General features: G+C 45.7%; 1 protein-coding gene across 1 annotated transcript in view; it reads left to right on the top strand.

The window, feature by feature from the left end:
• MOSPD2 (motile sperm domain containing 2) overlaps window positions 1-23,388 on the top strand; it is a 474,812-nt gene that overhangs the window by 261,242 nt on the left and 190,182 nt on the right. The window contains exon 10 of the mRNA XM_078657641.1: window positions 3,395-3,507. Coding sequence (XP_078513767.1) covers window positions 3,395-3,507 — 113 coding nt within the window. The remainder of the gene's footprint in view (window positions 1-3,394; window positions 3,508-23,388) is intronic.

Below are 23,388 nucleotides of genomic sequence, written 5' to 3'. Positions count from 1 at the left end.
TGTTTCAGTCTCTCCTGGATTTTTGGTGAGACAGACTCTGAGGCTTTTGGGCTTCATGGCCTCTTGTATCCTACTAATAAAACATGCCCACTGGCAGATGCGGCTCTGAAGTGAGACCTGAAGTTCCAGTGGATGCAGCATCAGAAGAATATCTCCCACCTAGTCCAGATATCAGAAGACGTGAAGTAGTAGTTTATGAACCACAAATTGGTCAGCGGCAGAACCCTCTCTTCCCCACCAGGACCTCACAGTGGTGACGGATGCCTCACTTCTATGGTGGAGCCGTCATCTGGGAATGGTAGGGTCAGTGGACAGCTCTATATCAATTTGTGGAGCTGAGAGCCTGGCAGTGGAAGGCTTCCTACTGTTTATCAAAGATGGCTGGTTCAGGTGTTCATGGACAATACCACCGCCTTGTGGTATTGCAAGATGGATAGAGTTGTGGGCTCTGTACCTGGCTGGAGAACCAGGACAATTTCCTGGTTGTTCAGCACCTGGCAGGCTCTTTAAACGCCAGGGCAGACAAGCTCAGTGGAAACATCTGCGGTCAGATAGTCTCTACCAGATAAGGTGTTATCGAAGGTAATTAACTTGTCCATTAGAAACTTGCTCGATAGTGCCAAACCCGGCTTGAAAACCATATAGAAGATCATAATTCATTTTACTTTCCTCGACCCAAGAGTCCAGGCGATTTAAAGAATTTTCCCACCAACATTTACAATGGATTCAATGAGGAAAGTGGGACAATTAGGGGTCACCTTTGTCTCCCTTCTTAAAAATGGGGACATCAACCAGGTGTGACCATTACTGCGGTGGACTGTCCTTAGATGCTCTTTTCAGTACATTTATCACAAGCAATATTCACATGTGCAAATAATCTTTAAATATTTCAACATGATCCCTAATAAAGCCAAATGCCTTACCAAGAAAGCACCAACAGATAGCTGGCTATACCTCATTTAACTTGAAGTCCAGATTGGAGGCTACATAAGCTGAGTTGGCAAACACTAATGAATCTACTTGGCAGAGCTAAAACTACAGTACACCTTCGTAAAGTAGGCCCACCATGTATCAGTTTGAATCCCTACATCAGGAGCTACATCAGTTGAGTCCCTAAAAAAAAAAGTTCATAATCTGCCAAAAGCTCTATCAATCGTAGCACTGGCTTTTATCCACAACTCCCAAGCATCTAATTTCCTTTTTTTCTGTGTTTGAGAGCGGTTTTGGATGTGTTTGTCCTGGTGTACAGCAGTCCTTTCCCTAGGAACTGATTCCAGCACAGACAAAAGCTTGCTTACTATGGGGGTCCGATCAACTGATGGCTTTCTCCTTAGCATACTGTTAAGGAACAGACCTAAAATCCTTAAATGTAATACAAAGAGGTCCGTAAGAGTGGACAGTGACCTGGTTTCCAGCATTACAATCCAAGCAAGACATCAGGATAGTTAGCTGAGACAGACTTGGGACCTGATTTAGATCTTGGTGGACGGGTTACTTTTTCACAACGGTGACAGATATCCCGTCTGCCAAAATATAAACCCCATAGGTTATAATGGAATTCATATTTCAGTGGATTGGTTATCCGCCACCATTGTGATTGTGTAACCGGTCAGCCAAGATCTAAATCGGGCCTGAAGTCTGTTTTGGCCAACAGTGCAACATATATAACTAAAGTCTCTAGTTCAGTTTGATACCTTTCTTTTTATACACAGTCAGTGAAGTGGAGGGAACAAGTTGTATTGGCCCAACATAGAGCAATTTAAAGGAAATTGAGATCGCTGAAAGAATTTTCATGTATCATTGAATTAGAAATGCTATTGGTAAGGTCAGCGTGTTACAAAATATAGTCAATAACACTGTGACAGCCCCGGCCAGTGAAATTTGGCCTTTGTGCAACCTAATGAGTAGCCATGCTAGAAGTAAATATCAAATTATGTTTAGCAAATAATTCATTTAGAGCATCTCCATCATTGGGAGTGAGTGAAGTGTTTCGAAAATTCTCCTCGACCATAGGATTTATTGGGTAGAGAATGACAAAAGTCGATGTGAAAGTGACCAGCCTAAATGATGCGAACAACAAAATGATGACTATCTAAAGAGGACCCATGGGCCTTAGTCAGTGATGATATAATCTCAAGGTTAGTTGCATCAAAGTTATTGTTGTAGAAATTAATCAACAGGAGATTATTTGTCTTGCCCAGAATCAAAAAAAGCTGGAAGTGCGGAGAGTTGAAAAACATATATAGATTTAGTTTTCCCCCTCAAATGTAATAGAGTGAGCAGTCCCACCTTTCCTGTCCCTGAGTTGGAAGAATTAGCTGGTGTATGAAGAGATAAAGTTGTTGAGGTAATAAGTTGAGATGGCGGCAGGCAGCGTTTCCTGAAAGCAAATCAAATCAAATCATACCCACTGCTATTACTAACCCACTTATCCCACCAATATTCACGAAGCTAATTAATCGAAATTAGTAACTGTAGAGGATGCTGGTAAAGTTGATAAAGGAAACCTCCCTTGCAGCCCGTATATTATTAATAGTATCCAGGACAGTCCAAATAAACGCGTCGTCTGAAAATGTAGTTGAAAAACTAAAAGGCAGTGGAATTAGCTAAGGCCAGATGTGCCATTATGGGTGTTTTAAAAAGTGAAACATAGCATAGCTGCTAACAATATGTCAGTTATAGCAGGTTAAGTTTGCAAGCGCTACATTGTATAAAAAAAGAATTCACCAGTGTTACATGACTTCGAACAAGGGCCTCAAATGACTTACTTTTTCACTACCCTTATTTCCAAATATTTTCATTAGTTTTTTTAATACCCGTGCTTTTTCTTATCCAGTGTGTAGATCTGTTTGGAAGAAAAAATGTTTTATTAAAAATAAACTAACGTGTGGCTGTTCATTTAACAGAGTATGCTCAGACGCGAGTCCCTTGCTCACTTTGCCACTGGATTCAAGCAAGCCGGGCTGAAGAAGGCTGTAATGCCAGAAACCGGTCCTCTGAAGCTTGTTTCCGGTCCAGTGACGGCATGGCTTTGCAGTTCGGGCTGGACTGTTCCCATGAGGCACAGGGTCAGACTGATTTGCATATAGCCATGTCTGAACTGGGGTGGCAGAGTGGGCTAAAGAACGGTGATGGATTAAACCCAGATCTTTTGACTGGGTGTGAGTGTTTGATTGGTTCAGATGCTCCATCTATCACCACCCCCTTTTGTACTGTTCTTTTAACAGAAGCAACTACATAAAACTAAATTGGAATACTAGTTAAACATAAGCTTGTAGATGTTTTCCTATTTTCATACGCAATAAAATGGAGGAAATTTGAAAGACTGTAGTACTTTTTACTTTTATGCGTTTTCTTTTCTCCTGTTAACGTATCGCTCTATCTTTTCAAATAGGTGAACTGTACAGATGAATTTGCTAAACATGAAGAGTGTGAAAAAGCAGACTCAAAAGCTAAACCTTCCAAGAAAGCATTGACCACATTCAAAGGCTCGCTGCTTCATATCAGGTAACATAGTGCTAACTTTAAAGTGTTCATCCTCTTAATTTACTCTGTAGAATGATGTACATATGTTTTGAAGATATGCATTTTATACTGAATATTCCCAATATATTGTATTTATATGGAAAGTACTTTATCTATTTTACAATTTATCATGATTTTCACACCACACCCGTCCTACTGCCTTAGACAAGCATGCTTCCCTATTTGTTTTACTAGTCAAGACTTTGAAATCGGCTGGAATTATGTAATCATTAAGCTTTATATCCAGATTTATGAAACCATGGCATCCATCTTAAAAACTATGTTGTAAGAACCATTCAAAATGGTGCTCTGGCCTAACTGACCATTCATCTGTTCTCCTTTTAGCCATGGCTGATGTCCTTTTAATATATACTCTGCTCAAGTTATTAGAAATGTGTTATGGTCTATGGAAGACTGTGCCTTAGAGCCTCGGAATGATCAAGGCTCAGATTAAATCAGTTAAATGAATATACCTAATTCTGGTTAAAGTATTCCTCACTTATCTAGTCATAAGTGTGTGAAATATTTGACCAACTAAAACAAGGACATAGCTCGCCTATCCTGTGTAACAAGCCCCTTGCTCCATCAACCACTGTATCGTACAAAGCGTATCCTTATTAGGGGTGCAGCAAGGCAGATAGACTGGTTGCTAGGGGAATGCTTTCAGGCCATTCTTTGACTTCAGGAGTAATGGCGTACAGTATGTGACAGGGCTACACATCATATAACAATAGAAACATAGCTGTAATAACTTTAATAACTTATGTAGGGATTTTGGATTCATTGTGCATAGATGTGTGAAGAATATTATCGTATTCTCTCTTTCAATGTAATAACTATTTGTTTGCTTAATTGTTATGGTAGTTTTTAAGTGAGTTCTAAAATAATGCGATTTAATAAATTATAAGTTTATTGAAAAAACACCTATACTTGTGTACGTAATAATCACCTGCAAGTGAGAAATCTCTGATAGGTTTGTCTGACTCATAAGACTTGCATCCACACAAGCTTAACAAGTTGGAAGGAGTGGAAGACACCCTCCACTTTTCCTTTTCTCTTAAAAAGTCACAATTGTGTATTAGAGCTTAGAAAATCTAGCAAGTGTGACTCAATTTGTTTTCATGGAACACAAGACATGATCATAGGCTTTTGACTTGGGGATGGCAGTGATTGTCTAGCACAAGGGGAGTGGTTGGATTTATTTTCACAAATGGTGGCAGGAAGAGTTCATTTGGGAGAAACTGAAACATCTTCCCATGAAGTGGTGATTTATAATCCGAGGAAAGTCCCATTACATTAAGAGAGGTAGGTTTCTATAACGTTCCAAGAATAAGGAATTACACTCTGTTTAACTTTTCATCAAATATCAGTTCTGTTTCCTAACACACATACGTGTTAACCTTCTAGAGCTGGCAAGAAACCGTAAATTGAAATAGTTTGAGGATTGTCCATTTTGACTATTTCCTAGTAAATCTTCTGTGCCAGGTGAACTGAAGCAGTGTTGTTATTAATTTCGAATAGCCATCTATTTTAGAATGATTTACATATGATAACCACGGGTGGGGATCGACTTCACTCCAATGTTGTAAACCTTCCTCCTGCCTTCTCTTAGTTATAATTTAAGTTTGCTCACTTATATTGTCCCCCAGACCACTTGTCAACACCAGTCCTCCTTAATCGATAATTCTCCTTTGGCAGGGATCACCACGCATTTTGGCTTTTGTTTTTGTGATTAAATAACATGCAGATCTTACTTTGACTAAGTTAAGCTTTAGATGAGGGGAGATAGCCTGCAAGAAATTGAAACGATGATTGGGATGTTAATGAATAGAGGAATTCCCATTGACTAAAAGTGAATTTTATTAAGATGCTGGTTTTGGTGGTTGGTGTCGGTGATGAGCACTGAAAGTCCTCTTTCTTGTCATTGCAAATTAGTCCTTGTACTAACCTTTCTTCAGTGGTCAGGAACCTGGAATTTAAGGATAGAAGCGCATGTAAATGATGTGCCTTTTTTTTCCACCTCAAACTATTTAAAACTGTTCCCAAAAACTTTTCCATTACTCCCCTATGAAAGCCAAGTCGTTTTGGTTTTACAAACCCTTACAGTAAGACCAAGGGGAAGGCATTTCATTTGGTAATGTCACAGTATCTCAGTAGGAAAAAACAGAATATGAAAAACATGGTTAAACTGCTGCCGGTGGGAGGCAGTATTACTAAGCAATTTCTGAATTACACTTAGGAGGTTGTGATTGCTTATTGAGGGATTCATACATATGAATGATAGCTTTACAACTTGCAATATAAAGATCCAGGCGTTGCCTGATGTTTAGTTATTTGATCCTGATTATTCATCTTGTTTTGCCTTGTGACGTCTTTCGTTCCCCTCATTCCTCTGAGCATACTATCATTTGTCCTTTTCCTTTATTATTTGTACCTTACTGTGTTTGAGAATCGATAAAATGTCTCAAGGTGCTGTAAGAAATCCATTGAAGTGTATTAATAAACACTTCTTAAAGAATTTCCTTTCTGTTTACAATAATCTCATGGATCCTTGAGCAGAACCAGCGTACCTGTGTTTCAAGACAATTTACTAACCAAGCGTTCCCAGACAGTCATTGGCCTTCTTTACTAAACCCAAACCCTGAAATGTTAAATAGAAGATCTTCCTCAAATCCAACTCGGCCCTTTCATTTAAATATTTTTCAATGTTTGGGTTTCTAAAGTAACAGCAAGGAAACTCCCAGTATTAGGCAAACCCTTGAATAAATGAATGATTAAATAAATGAGACAGTGGTTTCAGTGGAGACTCTTTCAAATTTTAAACTCTAGGCATTCATATTAGAATAGCTTCTAATTTGTTTGAAGATTTTCTGAGGGATTTATCGTTTTTGTCAGCCAAGATGATGAAAATAGAAAGATGTTAAAGATTCAGGTAGAGTTTATTTAAATTGAACTTTAATTAACCATCTACATGGTTGATATAATCGTGGAGATATTTAGATAATCACATTAAATATCAAATTTAGATCATTTTTAGATAATCACTTAAAAGAAAGAATTTTTTTTTTAAAAACAACAAAAAATGCCTATATGTTTCAGCAAGAAGTCCACACGTTAAGAGATGTGTTCTACTGAAGTAGCGTCCTGCTCGCTGCAAGTCTTATTCTGAGGCAACAAGGCATTAAAGACAATACTGAGAACCAGAACTAGAAATTTGTGACCTTAGTGAAAAGGAGTGAAAGGGCGCCGTTGCTTACTGGTAAACATTAAAGAGGCTGCAAGTTGCACAGATTTACAAGCTGCTCCTGTAAAAGAAAAAAGCTCAAAACAGATGACAGAAGAGTGGATGTTATAGTGGCAGTTTAAGGGGATTTGCCCAGTGCAGTTTTACAAAGAACAAAATGTGAAATTTCTTTCTGAAAGCATGCACTTAAGAGCCAGAAATCTAGATGATTGTGAAATCAAGAAAGGTTTTGTGCTGCAAAACAAAACATTAGAAAGAAAAAACGAGAAATGATGCCCTAAGATATAATTTGTAACCATTTAAATGCATGAAAAGTTAAGCATTTCTCTGATTGTATATTTTGATAATTAGAACATATAGATGTTATTTTTCTTCTGGGTTAGGATATATCTTTGCTCATTGTCCCTTTCATCAAATTAAAGACACATGGGTGACCCAGTAGCCATCAACAAGAGGCAACCACAAAAGCTAGGAGTCATTCCCGGATCTACCCTAGTTGTACATGCATGCAGTTTCTATAGGGAGCAAGAACATGTGGATACATGGCTCTGAAATGCCATAGAATAGCTATAAACTGACCATAAATGCTAGTATAAGGTCCATTTTTCTACTAATTTGGAGGAGCGTGACTACACCACAAGTAGGTATATGACTCTGAATTCTGGAGTCATTCTCTAATACAAGACATCCTTTATATGTACTTAAGAAGCCCTTACCTTTTGAGTGAAGGCTTGACTGGAAAAGGTGTTCAGGATTTAACACATGAAACTAAATCTCATGATGAGGTTAATTAAGATTGTACGTGGTTGGCGCAGGGAACATCGCATGAAGCTCCCTGGGCGGCGCAGATGTCAGTCATCAAAGTCTTCTTTTCATGCTCTGTCCCCTATGCGCTTTATGGGCCAAACGCATGTCCGCTCTTGGAGCTGTTCCTGCTAGTGTCTCATACTCCTTCGACGTCTTTAGAAAAGTCTCGGCGTTGGCAGTCAAAGTCGCAGATCCTCCCTCCTTTGTCACCTACCACTAGTCCCTGTCATGTCAGGTCATAAGTCCGCCCACGTCTCCCCAACTAACCTGGGGCCCGGGCGTCGTTGACTCAGTTGACACCACATTCTAAACAACTTCGTTCTATTCTTAGGTCGCCACCTCCCTCCTGTGTCTGACACCTTAGCAACATGGGTGCACAGCCTATCGAGACTTCTACTTTGGCTCCTGCTGCTGGATTCCAATATTGGCGTTGGGCTCTTATATGCCTGTTCCCATAGTGGTACAGCAAACAAATGATGGACGGAATGCTGACAATGCAAACATTCCCCCCAATCAAAAGATCTGGGTAAATCCATTGTTCTTTTGCTCACCATGCCACCCCAGTTTAGACCCATCCATATACAAAATCAGTCTTGAGTCTGTGCCTCATGGAAACAGTCCAGACGGAACTGCCAAGCCAGGTCCTCCCTGGGCCGGAAACAGGCATCCTGGGACCGGTTTCCGGGTATGTCACCTTTCTTCAGCCAGGCTAGTTTGAATCCAGTGGCACAGTGAGTAAGGGACCCACGTCTGGGCATACCCATCCAACTTAGGGCGAAAGTGTTACAGCAAACAAATGATGGACGGAATGCTGACAATGCAAACATTCTCCCCCAGTCAAAAGATATGGGTTAAATCAATCGTTCTTTTGCTCACCAGGCCACCCCAATTTAGACCCAGCCATATGACCGTGTGGCTAATGGGAACAGTCCAGACTGAACTGCCATACTCCCATAGTGGTGTCATCAATGCCGATCGACACTCCTTCCAATATTAAGGTGTCCCCTTCCTGGCTTCGACCGGCTTCAGTTACGGCTTCGGATGCAGCGCCGATGGAGCCGACAGTCTCAGACTCCCTTCCTCTGGTTTTTCCTTTTGAATACCATGGTTGTGAAAGTACTGGAGACGGTGTGGTGTGACATGCTCAATCGAGTTTTGGTCGTACTGGATTTACAACTTCTTTCTGTGGAATTGTCAACGGACCCTATGATTGGCATTCTACATCCTGACCAGTCTTACTAAGAGCTTGTACTTTTTTACAGGCATCAACCGGCCCCGGGGGATCCCTCCTGTCTCCTTAGACATCCTTCTACTAGGAGCTTTGTGATTCAGGATGCTTTAATCACCAAAATATTGATTTTTCTCCCTCCTGTACCTCCAGAAAGAGAGGCCAGAAAATTTGGCTCCTGTGGTAGGAGAATTTATTCTTCTTCTAGCTCTGCCCTGCACTCTCTGAACACTTCTTATGTCCTTGGCCACTTCTACCACACCTTGTGGGACTCACTGGAACACCTTTTGCCCTCCCTTCCAGAAGAAGTCCCAGAATGCTCTTGTTCCCCTGGTACGAGATGGGCAACAAGCTGCCACTTTTAGCATGGGCTGTGGTACGGATACCACTGATTCTGTTGGTCGGGCTCTGGCCGCTTCCATAGTTCTGTGTTGGTGTGCATGGTTGCGTACTTCGAGGTTTTCGGAGGCTGTGCAAACTACTTTAAATGACATGACATGACATGACATGACATGACATGACGAGAGAGAGAGAGAGAGAGATTGAGAGAGAGAGATTGAGAGAGAGAGATTGAGAGAGAGAGATTGAGAGAGAGAGATTGAGAGAGAGAGATTGAGAGAGAGAGATTGAGAGAGAGAGATTGAGAGAGAGAGATTGAGAGAGAGAGATTGAGAGAGAGAGATTGAGAGAGAGAGATTGAGAGAGAGAGATTGAGAGAGATTGAGAGAGAGAGATTGAGAGAGAGAGATTGAGAGAGAGAGAGAGATTGAGAGAGAGAGAGATTGAGAGAGAGAGATTGAGAGAGAGAGAGATTGAGAGAGAGAGAGAGAGAGAGAGATTGAGAGAGAGAGATTGAGAGAGTGAGAGAGAGTGAGAGAGAGTGAGAGAGAGTGAGAGAGAGTGAGAGAGAGTGAGAGAGAGAGATTTTGAGAGAGTGAGAGAGATTTTGAGAGAGTGAGAGAGTGAGATTGAGATTTCGCGTTCGCTCTCTGACTCTGCTTTATGCCCGTTCAGAGATGGTCATGGTGGTACGGCATCTTAACTCTGTTGTTGTACTAGGGTTGTCGGGACAGTTTGTTTCACCTTGTTTTCACTTTATTCACCTTTATATGGCGGAATACCTCTCTTCCCCTCTAGGGTTAAATCCAATGTGGTGTTCCTGCTTTCTGCAGGTTCTTTTCTTCGTATTTATGTTGTCAGCCACCTGGAACAAATCTTGCTCTGTGGTCTTGTGGGAGTACTTACTCTGTGGCAGGTATTCAGTTTGTTGTACGTAGGTACTTTTGCCTTGTTCCACTTTTTCGGGTACTTTATTTTGTTTGCCTTATAGGCATTTTGTGAGCTATTTATGCACTGAGTATACCTTATGCGGACTTCAACTTGATCTTTTCTCTGCCCCCTCCATATGAGCGGCACTGGTACTACATGCAGGCACACTCTTGGCCTGGTTAATGTTTGTTCCGGTATTCGACCCTCTTCAGTGTGAACCTTCTCTTTGTTCTGTTTTACTCTGTGGTACACATGGATTTTCTCCTACTCATATTTCCTAGTGGGTCGTGCCTGGGTTCCAAGACTCCACCTCCCTAATGACCTTGAGGTATCGGCATCTTACTGGCGTATTATTTGGAAGTGCGCCTGGGCACTGCATTCTTGTGTAGGCCCTTTTCTACTTTATTGTGCTCCTGATGCTGTTTATCTTCAGCAGTCTGGTATTCTTGTATGTGTTTTACCTTTTCAGTGTTCTACCTACCTATTTATGTGACAGCTGCCGCTATTGCCTCCTGCTGTTTTTTTCTATACTTATCTGCTATCGCACCTGTGGTATAGCTATTGTCTGTTCTTTCAGTTCTCTTCACCTGGGACACCAGTCCTCTTGCTTGTTTGGATCCTTGTCTGGTATCCTTGTTTCACAAGAGGCTGGGTTTCCCTTCCTTTCCTGTATCTTTCCTCCCCCCCACTCCTGCCTACGTGGCGTTCCTTTTTCTATGGGAGAGGTTCTGTTTGACCCCTTTCTTTGTTTGGGATATATCATTAATTTTTTGGGGGGCATACCCTATCTTTCCTCCAGTTTCCTTGAAGCGTTGGTTAGGTTTCTTACCTGTTTCTCCTGCATCCATAAGTTGGACAGTTTGTGATTGCCATATTCCACTATCTTTTTTCCATAGTGTAACCTTAAGGGTTCACAAGGAGGGAAGGAGCCAACACTGAAGTGCGGTATAACTGTTTTATTGAGTGATTTCAACAAGGTCAAAGAAAGTCCGGTTTTCAAATTATATCCATAGGGCAAATGTCCTTGCGGTAGGGGGTTGGCTTCCGTTCTCGGGCTGGTGTAGTCCTCCTCTTCGACCCGTCTCGCCCGAACCCAAAACAAAAGGAAAAGAAACGTGGCCGTTAGTTCACAGCTCGATATCTCTCAAGACTTGGGAAAAGGGAGTGAGGTTAACACTTGTGAGGAAGGCAAAAGACCGTCACCAGATGCCGGAGAGTGAGTTTAACCCGGAATGTGCAGGGTGCTGTGCTCAATAGACCGCAGTGCCCGGCCAAGTTCCTCCCTCCTCCCTCGGTTACCCGGTCCCTGCTAGTTTAAAACTCAGTAACGTACGCAAGCGTTCCCGTACCTGGGGTAGCCACGCGTCTTCCTGCGCGTGGCTGGGCGATGCGTGGGGACGGTGTCCTCCTGGGATGACGCCTCTGGATCGTTCTCTCGGTCCAGAGGTCAGATACCGGTTTCCCTGACTTCAGCTTCTTCTTGGACCGTTGCTTCACTGGCGGATCTCCCTCCTCCGGCGTCCTCCACGTCCAGTCCTCCAAGGTGGTTGGCTTCTCGTCGGCTTCCGCTTCCCTGCTCCAACTCATGCCGCACCATCCACACCTCCGCGTCTTCCGGGTCCGCCTTTGTTCTCCCTGTGCCTGAATCCGATTGGCTTGCGGACTCAGCCGTCATAGGGGTGGAGTTCCAGTCTAGGAAGTCCGGGCCGTCCTTAAAGGGCCCGGACCAGTCCTGCAAGCGATAATGAGAGTCCGTTATGGGACAGGTCTTGACCCCGTGACACATAGTTTCTGCCAGCCTTCCTTCTTCCTCCTCTTTCTCTTCTCCTCGTACCACTTACTTGCATCCTTTCTCAGTCGTGGTGTTGGTTCTTGGATGGTTGCCCTTGTTATCCTGTAAGAGGGCGATGCCTTCCACTCCCTACTCTTATGTGGCATTGTGTTGCTGTTTCTCAGCTTTGTCTTTCTATCTTAACCTCAGTTACTGTTGTAACCTGTTCCTTTAGGACAGAAGGATGTATTATCTCTGCCCTTCCATGGTTACCTCTGTTCTTGAAGTGACCCTCGTTCCTCCACTTATTGTCCTCCCGCTTACTGACGGAGGACGTGGGTTACCTTCGGAGGACGTGGTATACTTTTGATGTTCCCTGTATGACTTGTGTGTCCAGGGGAATTTCTATGTTTTTTATATGCATATTTATCCTTATATACATTTATCTTTGGATGTCTCTGCATGTATATACCTATCTCTTGACTGGATCTCTTGTAGATGTCTTTTATTTCAGTTCTATATATGTATATGTTTTGAACATATGGTAGTCTGGCCTCCTATACTGTGTAAGTCACTGCAGTTTACCTACACCCTTCTTGGTGACCTGGCTCAATCTTCTTGGTTGTACTTGTATTTTCCTTCCTTCTCTACAATGAGCGTCTCCATTACATTATTACGGCGAATGCCTTGTATATCTATCAAGGTTCTCAGTATGAGAGCGGTTTCTTTTTACCATTCTTGTTTTTCTAGCAATGCTCTTTAGCATTCATTGTTCTCTCTTTCTCTTTTCTCCATCATTCTAAGATTGGAAGTCCCTTTTTCGAAATCTGCTCTTTCCATAGGTTTTGAGCCTGGACTCTAGGGACTAATGTCCTTGTTCCTTTTATATCTCCTGATCGTAGGGTGCATCCCTTTTTGGGGCTGTCTCTTTTACTGGTTCTATACTGTGTTTCTCAGTCTTGTAGCTTTCTAGTCCCTCCGGGCTTCCAATAGTCTTTCATTGAGATTAATCCTTCGGTGAGCATCTTTACTTCACCTATAATTTTTCAGATAGTCTGGTTCTTTCTAACTTTTGGACCTGTGTCATGGGGGAACATACGAGACCAGGGAGGGGAAGACAATATAGATAATTGTCATACTACTTTACCATCAGCTCACAAAATTCCTGTACTTCTGTATTTGCAGCTGCTGTCTACTAAAATCTTGACGGGAACCTATCCCAACTATACTGCATGGAAAGGCACTGAAACAACTCTGCTAAACACCCAAGAAACCACAAAGTGTTAGCAGTCCTTTAAGGGGGAGGAGCCTTCATACCAAAGGTCAACTTTTTCTGACATCACAGCTCTTGCCACCAGTGCGGGGAGAGATAAATTGTGCCTTCAGAAGGGAAGCAGAAAAGAAAGTTGACGGCTCGAATGAAGACAAGAACGAAGACTCCAAGGAAAAAACGAGCAAATAGACACAGCGAGAAATTAGATGGGAAGGAGAAAACCATTCTGCAGAAGAGAGGAGGAATTCCCGGGGTTGTCTCTGCCAGTTAAGTCCCCCTGTAGGTCGGTGGCTTACCCAGGTCAGTGAATGGGTTTTGGGAGGTGGAGAGAAACGAAATAGAGGGACAACGAGAGTTAAAACCGCTACAGCCTCCTTAGTTATGGACAGAGCCTCCTCTTACTAAACTATGCGACTGGAGAACATACAGCCGCGATATTTAAGTTTGTGCGTTTGTTTTGTAATTTTGACGAAAGGAGACATTTACTTTTGCCAACTGAAGAAAAAGAACATATTTTAAGTTACTTTCTCATAGTAGAGACGTGAGAGGCTTTCTTTTTGGAGGCTTATTAGTAAGAGATATTTAGGGACAAGTTTCAGTTAAATATCAAAAGTGAAGGCAAATACTCACTCCTATTAGCAATGGTGATGGTTCTAGCGTGCATGTCTGGTTCTCCCAATTCACAACCCACCCTCTCATCCTGTGTGTTTGACAAACAGACCCTCTCATCCTGTGTGTTTGACAAACAGACTTACCTGTGGAACTTTCCTTTTACGAAGGGGCATTCCGGTATCGCAGTGTTCTTGGACCACAGCCCAGTGTGTGACCTACAAAAGAAGAGGAGAACATTTCTTCAGCGATACATAAGTAAATGTACACACACACACACACACACACACCCTCTACACCAACTGAGAGACTGTGTTAATTACACCCGCTGAGTGACACTGGCTTCTCCTGTTTGGAGTTCTTTGGTGAGGTCCGTTTGCAGCCTTTCCTCCAATGATGGTATTGCTTGGGTATCTGATTCTAAGATAAGGAATCTGCAGCTAGATGTCTCTATCCGATGGACAAATGAGTTACCTTCAGTATTTCCTTATCTGGTGGAGACAGGATCTAGCCACTTGTTCCTTAAGGACCACTCATCCTCCCCACTCTGCGAATTTAGGGCCCTAGTGGTCTACTAGATCCCCTCTTTGCATTCTGCTGCAGTTATTTAAATCTGTCCTTGTTGATACAAGATTTTTCCCTTTTTGGCAAAGTTTCCTGAAACTGTTTCTCTACGTATCTCCGCGTTGTTGGCGCGGAAATGGTCAATGAAAAAAACTGACGTCAGTGCATCGGGAAAGGGCTTATATGGACTCAGTTGATGTCACATTCGGTAGACAACCTTGCTAAGGAGTCACTCGACGCCCTCTACTGACTTGGAGAGTTACTGCTGAAAACAGTTCCAGATCCAATCTGGCGCCTGGGGAGGATTCTAAGATTAGGAATCTGCGCTAGATTCTGTCTCTACCAGATAAGGCGTAACTAAAGGTCAGTAACTTGTCCATTTTAGATTCTGTTTTGGCCCCTAGAATGAACAGGGCACCACCAAGAATTTTCTTTTATGTTGTAAAGTGATGCAAGAAGTGCAGCAGCTCTCCAGCAACTTAAAAAAAAAAGTAATTCGCCAGGGTCATTAATTGCATGATCCCAAGAGATCGTACCATGTTTTTAAAGCATTCCTAGATGGAGCTCTAGGGTCTTGAGCTGGGCGCAGGGGCCTCTAGTGGTTGATTTTGTGGGCTGAAAAATGTTAAAGGAAAGACTAAAAAATATGTTGATTCATTACTTTACGCCACTCTACTCTATACCCGTTGCACTCTATGCCCCTCTATTGTAAGATGCTGTAAAACACGCCACACTGCCACAACGCTCCACTAGGACATGCCACTCTATTGTACTCTACGACTTGCCACTGCACCCCAGTCTACGCCACTCCACTCCATTCCACTGAACACTACGACATTGCCAGCCATGACCCTCTACGCAACTCTACGACACTTCGCTATGATACAAGATTCTACAACACTACACTGTATGACACTCCGCTTTACGCCGCTCCACTCTGTGCCACTCCAGTCTACCACACTCTATGGCACTTCTCTCTACAACACTATACTCCAGTCTATGCCACTGTACGACACATTATTCCACTGTGCTCCACTCGATTATACTGGGTGGCACTTGAGTCTAGCACACGCTACCACACTCTACTCGATGCCACTCGGCTCTACTGCACTCTACTCCACTGTGTACTACTTCACACTCGCACTTTCCGACATGCCACCCAATGACACTTTACTCTACTCTGTTCTGCACCACTCCCCTGTACTCCATTCCACGCCACTCTATACGATACACCACTCTACGAGACACCACTCCACTCTGACACTTTACACCACTCTACTTTACAACACTCCAAGGCTTGGCTGGAGTAAATATGAGCTGTAGTACCTTTAGAAGTGTATTTTGTAAACTGCAGTTTACTTACTCTTGTGGGTGTGAGTTTTATAGTGGCATGCCCATCCCAAACCTCGCCTTAAATTTCCCTAAACCCCTGACCATTCATTAGTAATTATTCCCTGTTTTCCCACCACCTTTCGGTCCCCTTACATTTACTACTAAAATCTATTCTTACATGCGCGGGGATTCCCTCACCGTAGCAAACACCTCTGCGCTAAAAGCATTTGAAATGCAGAGGTCTCCAGCAAGAGGTTTGTGAATTGTAGTTAGAAGTTCTGTAGTAGTGACCATTGTACAACTTTATGTACTTCTAAATGCAGTTTGTGAATCAGGAGCTATATTTTAATCAAAAGTATACCATGAACAGGCAATGTGCCACTATTTTTTCTCATTCCTTTCCTTACCGACATTGCTCACACCTTTTTACACCCTGTTTTACTTTCCCCAATGCTTCATGTGCGGAAATGGTATTTAAATTAGTGATGGATACACTGCTTTTGTAAGGTAACTCAAAGTCAAAAGATACTTTATTTCGGCCTCACAAGACCATAAAAGCACATATAAAACATTTACATTTCATTAGAATTTATCAATATAAAATATTTCTATACACATAAATATAAAATCATCTAAAAAAGTTAAAGAGAGAAAATATTAAAAAGCTTGGTAGGCATTGTGTATCTCAGACGTAAAATATAAAGTTGAATGAATTAGAGGTCAGAAAATAAAATGAGGTGTCCGGGGTCTTTAGAAAGTACAAAGAATTGGCAGTTTACACTTGTACTTTCTTTAGAACTACACGACGAGCACACCACATTGAAAAATGATAACGGGACACCGAATAACCAATAGGCATGCCGGTGTCGTATTTCAGAATTCTATAGGCCTGTAGGCAGTGGGAGGTTCCAAGGTTCCTGCAAAACTGTCTTAGCCAATGGGCCTTTATTACCTTGTAAGTTGGGCAAAAAAACAACACATGGAGGTCGGTCTCCGTACAGTTTTTGCAAGACGGACAAGCTTTCGTCTGTCTACCCCCTACTTATAGATGACCGCATGTAAGGGGAGTACGCCATGCCTGAACTGCATTTAAATTTTTTTGGCTAGGAAGGGATGTATATCATCAATGCTAGATTCTAGGAGGTATGAGAATTTAACATCTAGGAAGGATGTGGTGCGTGTGCCTGTCCTGAGGCCACTCTGGAGTAAATTGAGGTGGTGATCCTTGAAGTTTTTTTATCTGGACTTTTCTTGGTGTAACCAAAGAGCTTTCTTCTGGGCTATTCCATAAATCTCCCATTCCAATGACTGCAAAGGAATTCTTAATGTAGGTAAGCCAGGAGATTTTGCTTGCCCCCCTGTGATTGGCCACCTCCCTCAATTCCTCCTTGTACGTGGATAACTCTGGGATGCCCCATAATCAACGCCAGTAAAGTAGGGTTCGGAGCGCTACCTCCTGTGCCATTGGGCTCACGCTCAAATCCATTCGGAGCGGAGTTAATGGGTGTTAGACCTGGGGTTACCAGTCCACATAGGGTAGCTTGGCACAGAGAGGGGAAGGCCTATCCCAAAGGCACATGTGTAAAGCTTGCGTCGCACCCTTCAGTAACACAGCGTCCCTCCACTAGAAAAGAAAGACTCTACACCAGTTTTAGGAAAATACGAGCTGTTTTATAAAAATAATCTCCTTTGTTGTTCAGCAGTTCGTGGTTCAATATATAAAAATAGCTCCACAGTGGTGTACGTATATATAGGCACCAGTTCAATCTTGCACACACAACATTTCTTTTCTTCCCCAATCAAGAAGAGTTCACTTCTACATCTTACCCCTTCTAACAGCAGTAATTGGTTCACAGTCTCAATTGCAGCAACTAGAAATTATCACTTCTCTACACAGTTGATTACAGTGGAACCTTACTCTTGGAAGCCCAAGGTTCCTATTGAAAGCAGGTTACAGATTTCCGTCACTTACATAAATCCATTAGTGAGCATTAGGCTTCCACTTAGTGAAATCAGGCAGAACACCACTTTATCATGAAAAATAGTATTACATCGTTCTCCTATCAGCTGTGCTTCTGCTGTTAAAAACCAGGGAACAGAACTCTCATAGAGACAAGATTTGCCTTATTGTCGATCAATGCATGTAACCTCCCCCATTTATAAACAGTTGTAGGGGAAGAACGGATGGGTTCTTGATACTGGTCAGACCCCAAGCTTCTATAAGGGGGGTTCAGTATTTTCAGCTCATTCAACACCTGTCCCAACCCAATCAGAGAACAGGAGGTATGAACAACCACTGAGCTTTACAGCTCGAACTCCTGGGCCTCTGTTTCACACCAGCCCCAAGACCTCGCTGCTGTTAGGATACCCGATTGTCAAGGGAGATCTTATCTGTTACCAGAAGCTTAGGAGGCTTACTTCTTCGCCGGTCGGTCCCCGGCGAGTTTGCACCGAGAACCAAGCCTTCCCTCCAAGTCACGCGACCCCTAACAGGGCCCACACGGCCGGCGAACGCCTCGCCTCGCCTCGCCTCGCCTCGCCTCGCCTCGCCTCGCCTCGCCTCGCCTCGCCTCGCCTCGCCTCGCCTCGCCTCGCCTCTATGGAGCCGCCCAGCCCTTCACCAGGCCTGCGCGGAATTCAGGACACTTCCGCACCTAGGAGCCGCCCAGCCCTTCACCAGGCCTGCGCGGAATTCAGGACACTTCCGCACCTAGGAGCCGCCCAGCCCTTCACCAGGCCTGCGCGGAAGTCGAGACACTGCTCCGCCTCCACGCGCAAAGCAGCTGCGTCAGCCCCAGCCTCCACCACCAGTTCCACACTCTGGGCAGAGAGTCGCGGCGCCTCACCGAAGGGGCGCTTCCAGCCTTGCAGAGCTCCCCGCCCGTCACCACTAGCGGGGACCAGTCACGAGGGCGCTGCCAGATTCAACCCACAGGCGCAGCGCCCCTTTCACCACCGGGAGCTTCGTAGTCTGGAGGCAAGTAAGTTGGCAGTTCCTTGCTACCGAGTTCAGTCTTAGGCGGGACACGTCGGGAAAGCCACAAGTCTGGTCTTGCAGGGCACTGGGGTACTGCAAGTGTAGGTATATACTTCCCCCCGGGTCTTGACTTAATTCAGAGGTCAGCCTCAGTCGCCCTCACCTGGCAATTTCTCACAGTCCTCGCCTCGTTTGTCCCACTTGAGGCACCCAGAGGACTCTCCTGCATCAGGGTTACCACAAGTCAATGTTCTGGCAGGGTCAGGTCAGCAGGTGAGGGATACTATCGATCAGCAGGGATAGCAGCCCCAAGAGGCTATCAAACCCCTCACAGCGCGCCCACCTCCTCACTCCACAGCTCCTGACCTACAGCTCTTCTCTCCACACGACACCTCAAAATGGCTGCCCAACATTCCGCCTTATATAGGCTGACCCCAGAATGTCCAGAGGAGTCCAGAAGGTTCTGGAAACCCTCATACTGTCCTATGGACCTGAATCCTGAGGTAGCCAGATAGGTGGCAGTTGGAAGCCACCATTTTGTGTTTTCTGGGGTTTCAGTCAGAAAAGGCACCTAAGGCAGGGGGAAAAAACTATAGGGGCAAGGAGCACCTAACCCCTAGGTCAACACCTGAAAAATTCCAGTGGACATAAAAAAATGAAAGGCTAGGAGGCAAAAAGGGAACAAAAATAAATAAATGACAGGAGGGACCACCAAAAGGACTGACCGGTCTAACAATGGGGTTCTATTAGGACGACCCACCAACTGTCTAAGGAAAGAATTTTCAATCCTTGCGAGTTGATCGGTTGGCCTATGGTCCCATAATTCGGCTCCGTACAAGGCGGCACCTCTAGCGTGCGCCTTGAAAATTTCCAGCACCGGCTCCAGCATCTTACGTACACACTTCTCTGCTGTTTCGCGAGGCCCCCTGATGTTTGCGTCAACTTAAGACATACCTTCTTGATTTGGTCTCCCCACTCCATATTCTTCTTGAGGGTTATTCAGATCTTCGTATCAACAAGCTTGTCATCGACAAACAAGTGTGATGCAAGTGTCAAAAGTCTAACTTACCTGGGTTATTTGAGAATGCTCAGCCATATACATTATGAATAAATTCAGCAGTAAAAGAGTGAGTTTCACAACAATCACGGAAAATAAATTCAGACACTATTCCTGCCCCCGCAGGCACACCGAGGCTGTGCATCTTGACAATATAGTGTCAATTCTCCTCTGGCCCTTTGTATCTCAGACGCTTCGCTTATGGAGCCCACAGTGCTGTACGCTTAATTTCATTGACCTTACCCTTTTAAGTAGTGATTTCTTAGTATTGTGCTTTTATACTTTTGATGTCCCTTTGAACCAGGGTGATTTTTTAGAATTAAGATAAATTGATGCTTGTGATGAGGCCTGGGGAAGGAGGAAGGATGTAAGTGTCTGTTTAGCCTGCGAGCTCACACACACGTGCCCAGTGATGCTAATTATTTTTGATATGTTCACTTTTTATGACTGGGGGGTTTGAAATTCTACACCGCTTTCAGCTCTGCTGTGGCAACACTGCTATAATTAATACGGAGACAAGAAACCCTGTGACATGACTAAAATCAACATTTCGAATCTGTCAAATGTGTGCCAACCCCCATGAGCTTCTAAGTTTGAGGTGTGGCCTCCCTTCATTTCTCCATCGGTTGAAGCAGGAGTGCTTGTAGCTGTCACATTCAGTTCCAGGGAAGAAATACCTTGGCACTCAGCTGAGATTTTAGCTCCAACAAACAGTACAAGCTGTCTTTCGCTCTTCAAGTTTTTAATGAGGAGTGCTGTCTTGGGGAGGGAGATTGTCTTCCACAAAGAAGTCACTGCTGCTTTGTTTTAATACCTGTTCAGACACTTCAATTTAAAAGGAAAGGCTCTGCTCAAGATAAAAGCCCCCTTCGGGCACTGTGCACAGATTATTCCACAAATTAAGTCCGATTAAATGTGTGTTTTAATTGCTTGATCATCACGTAATGCACGTTAATTTCTTGTGAATAATATTACATTTGAGGCTGAGCGCACTTTGTTACTAGGGAATGAGAATACAATTTAGCAAGTTTCTGTTACCACATTTTCTTTAGTTGGCTACTTTCTGCATTTTGTACCAGTGAATCGTGTTTTTTTTCCTCATGTGACTTAATTGAACCTCATGTTATAATATTGGAGCGCTACATTCACACAGTAGTTTGCCTAAAACAGGGGAGACTGCAGAAGCCTGCCTACAAATATTTATTTTGCAGTTATGAATACAAAAAATTGCTTTAAAGCAAGAAGTGCATTCATATCTGAAAGAGACACGTTAGTATTAGATTCCTTACCTTAGAATATCCCCAGGCGTCAGACTGGATCCGGAAATTTTTGCGTAGCAGTACCCTTGCGCGTCGGTAGGCGTCGTCTGCGGCTCCGCGTCCGTCGTGGGCGCCGTGATGACGTCGTCGGAGTACTTAGACGCCGCCTCCGCGTGCTGACGTCAGTTCTTCTTTTTTCCGCGCCAGCAAGCGCAGATCTGGAAAAAGCAGTAACCCTAGTCACTTTTTGACTAACTTTTTTGATCCTTTTTGATCCTATTTCGAGTCTCTCGACTCCGACACGGTGCCTTTAGGGATGCCCGGCTTCAAACCTTGTGACGATTGCGACCGGCTGATGTCGGTCACGGATCCTCACCGCGTCTGTTTGTCGTGTTTGGGCGTCGACCACGACGACAAGGCCTGCTCCGACTGCCGGGCCCTCTCTTCGAAAGCCAGGCGGGAGCGGTCCCGTAGGCGCCTCGAACTCCGGCAGTCGGCCCCGCGCCGTGAGAGGTCCCGATCCCATGGGAGGTCGAGGGACAGGTCGCGGGCTCGGAGCCATCCCTGCTCCGAGAGTAGGCCGCACTCCTCCGGGTCGAAGTCGTCGTCAGGTAAGAGGCACAAGAAGTCCAAGCGGCGTCATCGCTCCTCGGACTCCCCCCGACGCTCGCGCGATGCGGCCGGGGGTTCGGGTGACACCGCCCACGCGGCTCCGTCGGAGTCGCGGGTGCCGCGTGCAGCTCCACACCCTCCGGTCCCTGGGCTGAACGCGACGCCGGAGGACATCGAGCGCTTCCTCATGGCCATGAGGACACTCTCTCCTCCGACGGGCTCCGCGGCGCCTTCGGGCCCAGCGGACCCGTCTGGGGGCCCTAGCGGGTCGGCGGCTCCGGCCCCGACGCCGTCGGGTGCTTTGGCCCCGACGCCGCCGACGCCTTCGGGCCCGGCGCCGCAGGTCCTCGTTATCCCGACGCCGCCGGTGCCTTCGGGCCCCGCGCCGAGGGGTCCAGTTGTTCCGACGCCGCCGGCGCCTTCGGGCCCGGCGCAGCAGGATGCCGCTGGTCCTCCTTCGGGATCTGGTTCGTCGCCGGTGGATCTGACGACCTCCCCGGCGTCGGACCCTCAGGTGTCGCCTCCGGCGCTGGCCTCGGGCGGCGCCGTCCCCGGTTCCACCTTCGTTCCTGTTCCGGCGTCGGGACGGCCCCGATGGGCGCCGCTCCAGACGCCGGTTGGAGAGTTCTCTCTCTATGAGCAGGCCCCATTGGATGAGAACCCTGAATTTCAGGAGATGGGTGATGAAGAGGACTGGGAGGGGTCTGAGGACCCTCTGACCAGGGAGTGTCAGTCTCATGAGGACTGGACAGGAGACCTTGGGGAGGCCAGTGGCCTGGACTCCTCTCCAGACACTGGTTTTGTCTCTTCTCCTTCCGTGGCATCGGAGGAGGGGGCAACTTATAGTGTGGTGCTGATGAGGGCTGCCAAGGCCTTGGGCCTTGAGCTCCCCGTCGCGGCCGTGAGGACTAACCTCCTCACTGAGGTCCTTAAACCGCAGTCAAGCTTGGCCGAGCCTCTGCTGCCCTTTAATGAGGCCTTGACCGACGTTCTGCTGGGCACTTGGTCCAAGCCCGCTACGGGTTCGCACGTAGATAGGAACGTGGCCAGACGCCACCGCCCAGCCCCGGGCGACCCATGTTTCCTGTCCTCCCACCCTACCCCCGAGAGCCTGGTCATCCAGGCCTCCAATTCCCAGACCGCATTCCCGTCCGCCCCCCCGGACCGGGAATCCAAGAGGTATGACCAGTATGGGAAGAAGATCTTCTCATCACTTAGCCTCGGCCTGCGGTCTTCTAACACCGCCTGCCTCTTGGGACGTTACACCCACTCTGTGTGGGATAAGGTCGCGGAAGTGCTGCCAGAGTGTCCGTTGGAGGTACGGGCCAAACTCTGCCAAGCCCTTGTGGAGGGCCGGGATGCAGCCAAGTATTCCATCCGGTGTGGGCTGGATACCACTGACTCTCTGGGTAGAGCGATGGCAACGACGGTGGCGGTCAGGCGCCACGCCTGGCTGAGGTCCGCCAACTTATCGGCAGATGTCCAGAACACGCTTATGGACATGCCGTTCGATGGCCGTTCGATGGCCGTCGCCTCTTTGGCGACCAGGCAGACCATGCGCTTGAGCGTTTTAAGGACTCCAGAGCTACGGCCAAGTCCTTAGGCCTCTCGGGCCAGCGCCAGCAATCGGCTGCCTATCACTCCTTTCGTGGCCACGGAAGGGGTGCGCCCACACGTGCCGCCAGCCACGCACCGCAGGGCAATACCCAACGTGGTGGCGGCCGTGGGAACCGTCGTCCAGGTGGTCGGGGGCAGCGGCGAGGTCAGTCCACACCTTCCCCCGCAGCATCCGCCTCAAAACCCTCCTAGTCCGTGCTTTCAGGCCCATGTGACGCCAGTGGGGGGCAGGGTTCGCCATCAC

This window comes from Lissotriton helveticus, chromosome 8, assembly GCF_964261635.1.
Source record: "Lissotriton helveticus chromosome 8, aLisHel1.1, whole genome shotgun sequence".
Classification (NCBI taxonomy): Eukaryota; Metazoa; Chordata; class Amphibia; order Caudata; family Salamandridae; genus Lissotriton; species Lissotriton helveticus.
This window is presented reverse-complemented; position numbering and strand designations above follow the sequence as displayed.